We start from the raw sequence: 13,113 nt of genomic DNA, 5'->3' as shown, positions 1-13,113 counted from the left end.
AAATGAATTCAGTGGTCCGCAACAAGGACGCTTTAAAGAAGTCGATGATGAAATTGTGAGGTATGTGCACGAAAAACGCAAGAGCGATCGGCCATACCGTGGCGCAATAAACTCGTTCGTTGACTTTCAACTTTCGCGATTAGGCCTATACATCGCTAGCCGTTGAATTTGGCCGCACCCGACAAGCGAGACACTGCGTAAAAGTAACAGTTTTAAAAACAGCAAGAATAATTTCCTGATGGATCGTTGTAGAGACGCATGGAATAGGTATTGCCAGAAAATTTGCAATGAGTTCTCTTTGGTATTATGCCAATGTTAAGTTAATGGTCCTTAAACCCGCGGATATAAAGAATAATTGTGCAGCCGCAAAAAAAAACACGGCTTGACGAGTCAATTTTCAGCGTCTAAAAATAGTTTTAAAATGTGTAGGCCTGTATGATTTTACAAACTACTTCTTGAGCCCGATTTAAATTTTTTGATGGAAAAAGTGGGGTTCATCTTGGATTCGGAGAAATACGGATCTATATTTTTTTCAGAATGAAATTAAACATACACTCTCGCGTAGTATCGGATTACGAAAAATAACAAACAAGTAAGCCGTAGTGTGGATATCATCTGCGGAAACACAAGTTTTGAACAAACTGATTGCCGTTTCATACAGATTTTAAAGTGCATGAAGGGTTTTCCGACTTTTATACAAACATCGGATATAACGACAATCCGTTATAACGAGTAAATCATTCGCTGTTGTGAATTCTCGCTATAACGGACTTCTACTGTACCTTTAAGACATTTCTTTAAGAAATGTATGTCCTTAGTTAACTTACCTACTTTCACCTTTAGATTAAAATAGATGTTGCCTTGTTTATTTGCCTGGTTGTCCTTAGAATTGCAAGTAATCAGCTTCATTTTCCGTATCCAAATCTAATCACTGAGATTTACAATGTTAAAAATTCTTCCACCGTTTTGATACGGAAAATGAAGCTGATTACTTGCAATTCTAAGGCCAACCAGGCAAATAAACAAGGCAACATCTATTTTAATCTAAAGGTGAAGGTAGCTAAGTTAACTAAGGACATAGATTTCTTAAAGAAATGTCTTAAAGGTATTTTAGTAGTTTTTAAGAGAATCAATGTACCTGCAAATTAACGTGTTTAAAATCTTGGCAATTCACCTAAGCTTTAATAACAGCTGAGGATGTTCCTAAGTAGGAACGAAACATGTACTGTTGACTAATAAAAATTTGCTAAAAGGCAAATTAAAAAGTATCAAAACGGTGGAAGAATTTTTAACATTGAAAAATCTCAGTTATCCATGCTCTCCAAAAAATTCAAGTACGGGCGTTCATGTTTCAATATATAATAAAGAAGCCATCAACATTTAACTTATTCTAGTTTCATTTTGTTTATTATGTCAATAGGCATTGTTTTACTTGAATAAATGTAACATTGTAATGTAATATACATAACGTAACGGGGCCAATGGTGGACCCATTTTGGCAAATGTACATTTGTTTGAGAAAGAAGGTACTTTTTGCCTTTAAAGCTTTAGAGAATGCATTTCCTTCTTAATGAACCTCTTCTCTAAATATTTCATACCCGAAACAATAAAAAAATAGATTTCTATATTTTAATTATTTTTTACTGAAGGCTTATAAGTTTCTTCTAAACCATTTTCTTTCATAATAAACATACTATGGATACTATGTACAAGATGTATTACGTACCCATAACAACTTACGGAGCAGAAACTTGGACAATGACAAAGAAGGATGAGAGTCGAATACAGGCAGCTGAAATGAAATTCTTGAGGAGTATGATACAGAAGAGTAGACGAGACAAAATAAGGAATGAGAAAATCCGGGAAGAAATTGGAGTGGAAAAAATGAATGATAGAATAGAGAAGAGCCGACTAAGATGGTTTGGGCACAAAGTGAATGAGCGACGAAAGAATGCCAAAAAAGGTGATGGAAATGCAAGTCCAAGGAAGGAGAGGCCGTGGACGACCACGATTGAGATGGAAGGATACCATCCAACGCAGCATTATAGAAAGAAACCTGGACTGGGACACAGTGTTGGAGGAGGAGTGGTGGAAAGACCGAAGAAAGTGGAGAGGAACCATATTTGCCCCTACCCGGCTACAGCTGGATAAAGGGAAATGATGATGATGAATAAACATTTATTTCTGGGAATAATTTCTCTGAACTTTCCAGTGTTGCTGATAATCTTGTGATAGTTAAATTCCGTACTACCCAAGTAGAAAGTCTTTTGATGTATTTTCAAGAAATTTTCATACCACAAACGTCCAGGTTTACCATTCACAAAAGCATTCTTTCTCGTCAAATCTTTCTGGAGTTTCACCGACATCATCCAGAAGATCATCCCTACTAACTAGGAATTCACCTTTAGCTACAGATTCTATCCACAACAGGACAATCCCTTCCTCTTCACTGGTTAGCACAGGAGTGTGCCCCGTATTTTTGAATTCCCCTTCCCATACCGATTTATGTAAGCTTGTACAAGGTACTTTACAGTTCCTGGCTGCAGTTAAATGAGGGACACCCAGGGAAACTTCTTTTGTAGGTCTTTTTTTACCTTTTCAATTTTATCTTTTTCGTAAGCCCACCAACTCTTCTTCCAAGGCCATTGTTGGGTCCTACATGAGGAGAGGATGGTTACCTAGTTCCACTTCTTCTTAAATACAAAAACAACCACCACCACCACCACCACCACCACCATTCCTACACCACAACAATAATTGGAAAACTGAAATCAGGTGATACAGTAATAAGATAAAGAATGTAATGGGGATATCAGAAAGAAAAAAAAACATTACGCATAATAAATGAATTAAAAAGCTCCTGGTATACTGGACAGATATTAGTACAGTAAAAACCTCGTTGACTTGAAGTCGCTGAGCCTCGAAATTTGGAATTCGAATTAACTGCGAATTTGTAATTCATAAGTGCCATCCTTTTTTCCCCTCTTCCTTCTGCTATTTGCTTTACATCGCACTGACAGAGCTTATGGCAACGACGGGATTGGAATGGCCTAGGAATGGGAAGGAAGCAACCGTGGCCTTAATTAAGGTATAGCCCCAGCACTTGACTGGTATGAAAATGCGAAGCTACGGAAAAACATCTTCAGGGCTGCTGACAGTGGGGTTCGAACCCCCTATCTCCCAGATACAAGCTTACAGCTGCGCGCCCCTAACCGCACGGCCAACTTGCCCGGTTACCAACCCTTGCCGCGTTACAAAATATTGTCAGGCCTGTTACTGCATGCAGTTAACCTTGATTCACAGTTTAAACCTTTCAAATGCCATTAAAAAAACGTATTTCCAAAATGTATCCAACATTTACAGTATTCAAATAACGCACTTGGATAAATCACTAACAAATATAAGCTCGTGCAACGAAAGAAAAAGAAATCACACAATTCAAAGCCTAGGATAAATAATGCTGGTTCCTCTATGAAAATGCATTATTTTTTGGATTACTGTAGTATTTGAATTTTTAGATGCAATGTACTTGCACGGGAAGTGCCCGACGCCCTTAAAACATTGCGGCTAATCGAACTTACCTCTGACGAGGTGATAAAGTTTCTTGCTTCCGTGTGCATTGCAACACTGTACAATGTCTCCCACCCTTGTACGATTCCCCGGCTGGTATTTTCTCCTTTAAAACCATCGGACTGTTTGAGCTCGGTATTAAAAGAAAGCAATGCAGTTTCATCGGCAATGGCAATATTGTTCGGTACCTACGAATTGATTATGAGCCACGCTTTTTCACCAACTGTCGGCATCGCCAGTGTGCCGGATTATGTCTCCCACACACTGCCTGCTGCGTGATATTACAGCGTTCTATAAAATGTTGAAGACGAAAGAATTGTAATTTCAATCAACTTGGCAATTATGAAGCACACTGTACACACACTGAAGCGAGTGTTAAGTGTGGAAAGCTACCCCTCCACGTTTCGGAACACGCGTTCTATCATGAAACGTATAAATTTTGAATTTAAATTACTTGTAACGTACTATTGTTTTAGATTGTAAAGGCAGTTTCGAATTAACGGTCTGAATTTCAATAATGGGAACAAGATTGTACTTCGAGTTACTAATTATCCATATTTCGAATTAAACAATTTAAACAACATGCAAAACCGTATCTCATGTTTCCGGGAACGAGAGCTTCTTCGAATTAGGCAGGATTTTTAAATAACCAATTTCGAATTATCGGGGTTCTACTGTAATTTGTGGACTCTCCCTGTCCACTATTAGATTTTATCATCATTACTTAACAAAATGAACATAGTATGGTCCAGGAGAGACTAAGTTTAATTTTGAATACCGATCAGAAGAAAATATTATATCATGGGACGCCAATAATGGACATAAGGTGTCCACTATCTCAATTGTGGTTTCAATGCGTGAATAACAAACAGCAAACTTAATGAGTTATGCACATGAATAATAACTCAAAACGCAGTCAAGCATTAATTTGCGCATTCTACAGTATCAGCATAGGAGACCAACATGGATTTTATTTATTTTTCTATATAATATGTAAACACTCTTATCGTTAACCAAATCGATACCACATCTCTCACTTCAATAGACACACACCCGACACAATCCCCAAGATATTCATGAAGCAAAATGTACTTTCGCTCTCTGCTAGATGCCTTCAGCTACTACATCTATTCCCATAAACCTATTCCGATGCTTGCCATTCTTATTTTAAGCCAATTAAGGCCTGTGTGTCCGATCTTGGCCCTGCTACCTTAGTAATTAATAAAATCTGTGAAGGGCAACAATTATGAGCCCTTCCTTATACTTTACTTCTGTGAGAACAGCACATCAAAGTACCTTCCTTTTCAAAAATATTTAAGGTGATTTAAGGGACCGTCTAAGTTAAGGAAACAGTGAACTGTTAACTGCACTAAAATGACGAACTGTTTTATACTTCAGCACTCACCTCAATAAAGGAGCGCTTGGCAACCTTCACAGACTGCAAAGTAGCTCTCTCTTGCTCAGAACTGTTCCTTAAGTACTTTAATTTCTGCAAAATGCTTTCTTTAAGGTCCTCCATTGTTTTATTTGTCTCTTCAACTTGTTCAGCAACTGTTCTTTTGTGTGTCACCATCTGCGAAGTTGATACAGAAATAAAGACATAGTTTATTTTAACAACCTGTGTAAGGACAGGAATATACTGCTACCATATATGAATAACTGTTGTACCTACAAGTGTCTGGTCAAGGGTTAGGCAGCCGATACCAAACCTAACAAACTGAGAACCAACAGCTATCCGTGGAAGAGTTCTCCGTTAGGAGGTTGTAGAAGTTTTTTTTAGAGGAAATGCCACACACGTTCATCAGAAAGCTGCTACCTTGCAGGTGTGATAGGGGACTGCTGTGAATCCCCAGAAGAAAAAAAAAATCCTATAGTTATGTTAGGTCTAGCAAGTCTGTAAGAGGACTTTGTCAATTTGATTTCCATTTGAATAGCCTAGGAAAGCAAGATACTCTGCAAATACACCAACATGAGCCAACTCATGCCAGGTATGACTGCTTGTGTTATGATAGGCTGGGCCTTTTAACCATGCACCAACCTCTGAAGGGATAACAGGAATAGGAACCAACAATATACTCAACCTTACAGTAAAGTGTGAAGAATTAATGGACCTCGAGGAAAGGAAAATAGCATTCCCTTAGGCTGAGAGGGACCAAATGGAAAGCTACAGAGACAAAAACTGAAACAGTATACATCTAACCAGCAGGGTAATAACAAGAAGATTATCAGATTATCAAAGTTTGATTCATCATGGAAAATGGCTTTCAGGGATCGCTAACATCCAGTATGAAAGAATAATAAATGGGGTTGTGTATCTGTGAAAAGAAAAGCTAATGCCGATATAAGTGTATGCACTATTGATCAGGTGAAACCAGTATGATAAAACCAAATATCAGGATGATCTAGAGGAAGATATCCATGAAGATAAGACATATCATCATAGGAGACCAGAATGTACAAATCTGGACAGACAGGACTAGAAGCAAGAAGATGTCAAGACCACATGGATATGGGATGAGGAACACAGAAGGGGAACAACTCTGACTTCTGCATAAAGAGTCAATCACAAAGTTGCAACTTTAGACTATAATAGATTATATAACAGATGGAGAAAGGAGTAAGCTTATGATAGATGTCAAAGTAATACCTAGTGCAAGTCTTGACAGCAACCAATTAGTAGCAGATGTGAGATATAGCCACGCACCAAAAATACAGATCATGGGAACTTAAGGAGACAAGAAGGGCCGGATAAAAGGTCAGCTGCCAAGGAAAGAAGTGAACACTGTAGATGAACAGGCCAGACTCAAACACACCTTGATACAAGAAGCAAGTGACGTAAGATTAAGTGTGAAAGTGTAGAAAGAAAGCAGCAAAAACAGGATTGCATCACAGAAAGAAAAATAAAATATCAATAAGGGATGAGGCAAGGATCCGACGTTGAACAGAAAATTAAGAATCTGAAGGTCAAAGGATAGTTCAAGAAGAGACAGCAGAAGCAAAATGAAGTTACTGTAACAGAACGGTCAAAGACAAATGGGAACCGATGGATACTGTGGAGGCACTTGAAATTGAAAGTGGGAATGCAGTTAGAAAGAATGGGGTATAAGAAGTCCAGAAGAACCATTTCAACCACCCGGTGAGTGAGGTAACAAGTTTTTTTTTTTAAATGTAGCTTTTTTAAAAATTTGCTATGACAATACTGCATTAGATTTTAGAATTTATGTACCATACCTAGAGAACGGCAATTTTCAGAGATAAATCAGTACCTTAATGTTTCTTACCATTTCAGTAAGATCTTTCCTGAGAGCTTCATTTTCATCCCGAAGTTTAGTAACATCTAGTTTAAGATCCATTAATTGCCCCTGGCAATAATCCGAGGCCTCTTTCAGAATCTTCTGGCGGGTGTCCCGTAACTCTTGTACAGCTGCCTGGGACTGACCAAGCACCTCTACACTGGGGTCCAACTAAAAAGGAAAATAACACAACATAAACAAGGAAATCTAAAGTAATACAAGATATGGATTTAACTAGTAACACTACTGATGCAATTTCTTCAGAATCATGAAGATTTTTTTATGACTGGACTACTACTCATCTTTCATTAGGAAAAATTGCTACTGAATTAGGGAAGTATTTATTTTCTAATTTTTTTCCTCCCATCTTTCCATAGCTCACCCCACCTACATTGACATTTCTTTGTGTTTATCCTTTTAAGAGTTTCCTTTCATGTCCTATCTCTCTATAAGACTTGATATGACACTGGTTCCTTTTAATTGCTTATATTGACCTCTTTGGAAGCTTTTCTCCCGTTTTACAAGTCTAACCACCAGTATTCATTTTGACTTTTGCTTCTTCCTTTTCCTGCATTTAACCAGCATCCTTCTAAACCTAGAATCCCACATTAAGACTAAAAATCTGTCAGAATGGCCTCTAAATGAGTGTTTATGTATGTCATCCTGATGAAGCTGGAAACCAGGAATGAACTCTTCAGGGGCTGAAAAGAATTAAGACTGATCAAGAGAAAGCCCAGCATATGTGGTATGAAGATTGTTTTCCTTTTTTGTTTTCTTGTTAGAAGAACATTAAATCCTACAACTCAAGACAGAATTCATATCCAGGGAGAAGGGTGAACATTTAAGCAGACTCGTGAGAGAGAGCGGTACAGACATCACTAATACCAATATAAATGGTCCGTTATTGGACATTATAAATTTTCCAGCTAACTCATTCCTGGTTGCCAGCGTTTCGCCCTCGTGTGCTAGGCTGGGCTCATCAGTTGGTACCTAGCACACCTACCAAGACGCTGGCTAGTGCATACCGTGGAGGCCACTGCGTAAGCTAATTGTAGCCACCGGCAGTAGCTTACGCAGTGGCCTCCACGGTATGCACTAGCCAGCGTCTTGGTAGGTGTGCTAGGTACCAACTGATGAGCCCAGCCTAGCACACGAGGGCAAAACGCTGGCAACCAGGAATGAGTTAGCTGGAAAATTTATAATGTCCAATAACGGACCATTTATATTGGTATTATAAATTTACTCATTCGGAACAAATATTTCAGATTCCCTATGGGAATCAACATCTATATCAACAGACATCACTGCCGCACAAGAAATATGCCAAAGATTAAACGCTTATCTTGTCAAAAATGAATGTTCCAGGGTACAAAATTGTAGCCAAACTACCATCTTAAGTTTATAGATCAACAGAGCAAATATGCCAGGATATCGCTGATTATAAAGTAATAGAATGTACGAAAGATACTGAAGTAGAAGCCAACACAACAGAAGTTTATCAGTAATGACCTTAGAATGTAACTTTAAATACAGTGGTTAAACACTCCACTACCTGGTACCTCACCCAGGAATTTGTTGGATATTTCAGTATCAAACACACTGACTGGATAAAAGTTATGCCCATACTTCAGTCACAACTTTTCCAAATAGGTATTTGTGTGTTGGTCTTGTCCAGAATGAGAAAATGAAACTTAAATTTCTCTAGTCTGTATGATTGTACATACATTAGAAGCGTATCATAAGAAAATGGCTACAACAGAATATAATGAAAAATTAAGATTATTTGTACTGGGTAGTTTGAGGAAAGGCCTAAAAATGGTTCTGAAATATCTGAACTAATACTGGTCCTATCAATTAATGCTATGTAACAAAAACTGCAGAAACTAAAATTTTCGATTTGCCATACAGTACAAGTTATCCTACGATGTTGCTGCTTGATGCGTGGTCTAGGGAGTTACTTAGTTTAGTGGAAAAACCTCTGAATATTGGCAGAAAGGAGCTGGGGAGTAGCTTTAATTCTGTGTTTTGATAACTGTTGCTATTTGACTAACTGGTCTACCAGTATTCGGGCAATTTTATCTGTATAATGGAGGGACTAATATGAATGGGAAGTTTACACAATGAAAGGAACACAGCTGGGCAGCCTTACCGCTGATTGCAGCAAGATTATTCTAGTACTAGAACTTGGCAATGGTAGATCCCAATCACACCGTGGCTCTGTTAATGAAAAGTGAGAACCTGTGCTGCTTAACACATCACAGAACATTTGATATGATACCACTGCCTTTAACCACAATATTTATTCATGATTTCACTTAATCTGCAAGTCAGAAGCTTTTCACTATTTAATTCAATAACCCACAAGGCTACATATGATATCAGAAATAAATTGAGGCACAATTATCAATAATTGATTAGAAAAGTTTATTAAAAACATTCTGTCTCAAGTCAACACAACAACACATTGCACCATTACTCAGCACAAAAAAATATCATAGTTTCAGTCGGAGTAAATATGAATTTAGCGCGGTTCCGGTGCGAGAAGGTTGGCAACACAATTTCTGGATGAAACAATTGAATAATCTAAAAAAAACTCTACCATAGATACGAAAAATACTACAGACACTACAAACTATTTCTCATCATGTCAAATTTTGGACGACACTAAACACAGGAGAAAAATTATTAATTCCAATACATGATAGCTAGAATTTCTACATTAGGCCTGACCTGAAACTGTGTTTTAGCCTATTATGCCTTCCTTTCCAGGTTCCTATCCCACTGTGCATTTACAGCAGAACCTCGATAATTCCAAATCGGTTAATTCAAAATCCGGTCTAATTCGAAGAGGTTCTTGTTCCCGGGAACATGAGATGAAGTTTTCCATGTTATTTAAATTGTTTAATTTAAAATACGGATAATTCGTAATGTAGTACAATGTTGACCCCAGTACCGAAATTCAGACTTTTAATTTGAAATTGCCTTTACATGTTAAAAAACAGTAGCATATTACAGAATTATTTAAATTCAAAATGTATCCGCGTCATGATAGAACGCATCTTCCGGAATGTGCAGGGGTAGCTTTCTCCCACACTTCGCTGGCTACAGTGTGCTTTATAACTAAGAAGATCGAGAGAGATCGGAATTCTTTTGTATTGAACATTTTTAAGGAACGCCGTAATATTACGCAGCAGGCAGGGTGAGGAGAAACAGAATCCACTTGCAATTGCGATGCCGACAGTTGACGAAAAAGCAAGACTCGTATAATCAATTCGTAGACACTGAACAATATTGCCATTGCCGATGAAACTGCATTGCTTTCTTTTAATGCTGAGCCCAAACGGTCTTATGGTTTTAAAGGAGAAAGTGCCAGCCAGGAAATTGTACAATGTACATTGTATTGTTGCAATGCACACGGAAGCGAGAGAATTCCTCCCCTCGTCATAGTGAAGTTCGATAAGCGACTATGTTTTAACGGCGTCAGGCACTTTCCAAGCAAGCACAAGGCATCTAAAAATGCAAACTGAAGAGGAATCCAAAAAATAATGCATCTGCACAGGAGAACCAGCATAATTTTCTCTCCTCTTTGAATCGCGAGATTTTTTTCTTTCGTTGCGTGAGGTTATGTTTGTCAATGAATTATCCAAGTGCATTATTTGAACATTGTAAATGCACCCTGTTGGATACATTTCGGAAATAGTTTCTTCCATGGAATTTGAAAGGTTTAAAGTGTGAATCAAGGTGATTGCATTCATTAATGGGTCTTAGAATACTTTGACACGGCAAGTGTTTACATTTCTGAGGTACGAGAGAAGTGCCATGGTGGAAAATTGTACAAGGATAGAGTGACTATTGTGTTGTCATGCAGAAGGAAGCGAGAGACTCTCTCCCTCGTCATAGGGAAGTTCGATTAGCCATGACATTTTTAAGGGCATCGGGTACTTTCTGTGCAAGTGCAGGAAATATAAAATGCATACAGTACAGTAATCCAATGAATAAAGGACTTACACATGAGAGGCAACATAATTTTCTCCTCGTCTTTGAATCTTGCTTTTTTTTTCCTCTTCTTTTCCTTCTTTCGTTGCGAGAGGTTATGTTTGTCAGTGAGTGATCTAAGTGCATTATCTTAATACTCTAAATGCACCTTCTTGGATGCATTTTGGAAATAGTTCTTTTCTCATGGCATTTGAAAGGTTTAAACTGTGAATCAAGGTTAACTGCATGCAATACGGGCCTAAGACAATTTTGTAAAGCGGCAAGGGTTGGCAATTCCAAAATACGAATTGGTGGTTAATTTGAGATCACGTAATTCGAAGTCCGATTTCAGAGTCCCAACGACCTCGAATTAACAAGGTTTACTGTATTTTTTTGTTGTTCTTCTCTCCTCTTAAACGACTTAGTTTTAAAGAAGTCGTCCTGTGAGGTGTGGTGAGGGCCGTTGACGACGATACATATACAGTAAAACTTTGTTAAGATGTTTCTGCAGGGGACAAGGAAAAAGAACTTGTTAAGCAAGAAAACGTACTAATGAATATATGAATAAAAACTATCCAACAGGGATATCGAAACACTAAATACGATTTTTTTGTGACATGATGGCATGTTACGTCACATGTGTGGGTATAGTGAAAATTATAGGCCAATCTACGATTTTTAAAGATGAGAGATAAGTATTAAAAGGTGTGAAAAAAAAAAAAAAAAAAAAAAAAAAAAAACGAGAGAACAAATGTGAAAACATGTGCACAGAAGCCAACAATAACATAGAAGTATTATTGCAGATTACACTCTTTCTATAACAAATGTTAGGTCTTATTTCAGAGCAGTGGGTTGTTAAACATTATTTTCTGGTCACACTCTTAGACAATGAATATTGGAGGTTACATTCGACCATGTCCAATGGCAAGGCATGACCTTGGCCACCATTTTGTATTGAACAAACCTTCGACAAACTTGTATGATCGAGTCAAAGCTTGAATTTAAAGATAAAAATTTCATTGTTCCGTATTGAAAAGTATCACAGTTAAATTGAAATAATAAATATGGTAGTTCAACCTATACAATACAAGTAAATAAGAAATGTAGAGATTACATTCTTATTTAATTAAAAGTGGAAATGGTACCGGTTTCAACCTCAGTCTGGGTCATCAACTGATTATAACTCTAAAAACAATGCATAAGTAAGAAAGAAGTTAACAGTCAAGTCCACACAATATCAGTTGAAGAGGCGATATAAAAATGCCGGGGGTAGGCACTGTAAAATTCAAAGTGGAATGTAAGTCACTTAAAAAAAGTAATGCGTAATCTTCCGAGCATCAGCGCGGCACACGCAATGTGAGACAGTGCCAAACATTGCGTGTGCCGTGCTAATGCTCGGAAGATTACACATTACTTCTTTTAAGTGACTTACATTCCACTTTGTCTGAATTTTACAGTGCCTACCCCCGGCATTTTTATATCGCCTCTTCAACTGATATTGTGTGGACTTGACTGTTAACTTCTTTCTTACTTATGCATTGTTTTTGAGTTATAATCGGCTGATGATGACCCAGACTGGGGTCGAAACCGGTACCATTTCCACTTTTAATTAAATAAGAATGTAATCTCTATCTCTCTTATTTACTTGTATTGAATAGGTTGAACTACCATATTTATTATTTCAATTAATCTGTCAAAGCTTGAAGCCGTGCATTTCAACACATGTGATCTCTGAATGTGGTGTTGCCTCTGTGCACTTATGCCAGTCCAATTTCTGACAGATTTCAATTTTGTCTTCATTGAGTTATGAAGGAATTTCTCATCTTCCGTGTCCATAACCATGCTATCACAAGGCAAATATGCACCACGCTAGTCGATTTCACACGATTATGCTCCTAATTCAGGTATAGGCTACTATTTCATGTGACAAATATTACCTACACTCCACTGTACCAGCATTCAACAAAGAATACAAGCAAAAACAAGCGCACACGGCTCTTCAGCAATTTTGCTGCTAACCGGCAAACAAAACTGAACATTTCTGAGGTTAATGGCTTTCTCCCCTAAAGTGAATCTTATCCTTTGAAGTTCAGGAAGGGAATTTCCCATAATCACGCAAGTGTGGCGATGGCTCTTTCCCAAGTTGGAAATCAAGTTTCTTTCACAAGGGGTGACAAAGTAAAATTTTCAGGTCTAGGAAAAGTGTGACTGTACTAAGCAGTAATAGAGAAAATTTGTGATGCGATAAGCAAGGTAATTTTACATAGATTTAAAA

General features: G+C 37.7%; 2 protein-coding genes across 6 annotated transcripts in view; one reads left to right on the top strand and one right to left on the bottom strand.

Moving 5' to 3' along the window:
* LOC137496951 (kinesin-like protein Klp61F) overlaps positions 1–13,113 on the bottom strand; it is a 298,626-nt gene that overhangs the window by 138,474 nt on the left and 147,039 nt on the right. For all 5 annotated transcript variants that reach the window (XM_068225129.1, XM_068225130.1, XM_068225131.1 and 2 more), the window contains 2 exons: positions 6,852–7,034; positions 4,976–5,143 (listed from right to left, as the gene is read on the bottom strand). In XM_068225129.1, coding sequence (XP_068081230.1) covers positions 4,976–5,143; positions 6,852–7,034 — 351 coding nt within the window. The remainder of the gene's footprint in view (positions 1–4,975; positions 5,144–6,851; positions 7,035–13,113) is intronic.
* LOC136871967 (alpha-crystallin B chain) overlaps positions 12,197–13,113 on the top strand; it is a 178,312-nt gene continuing 177,395 nt past the window's right edge. Inside the window, exon 1 of the mRNA XM_068225134.1 lies at positions 12,197–12,428. The gene's annotated coding sequence lies outside the window, so the exon portion shown is untranslated. The remainder of the gene's footprint in view (positions 12,429–13,113) is intronic.

Source organism: Anabrus simplex, chromosome 1 (assembly GCF_040414725.1).
Source record: "Anabrus simplex isolate iqAnaSimp1 chromosome 1, ASM4041472v1, whole genome shotgun sequence".
Lineage (NCBI taxonomy): Eukaryota > Metazoa > Arthropoda > Insecta > Orthoptera > Tettigoniidae > Anabrus > Anabrus simplex.
The sequence above is the reverse complement of the archived record's forward strand: the minus strand, read 5'-3'. Positions and strand labels throughout refer to the sequence as shown.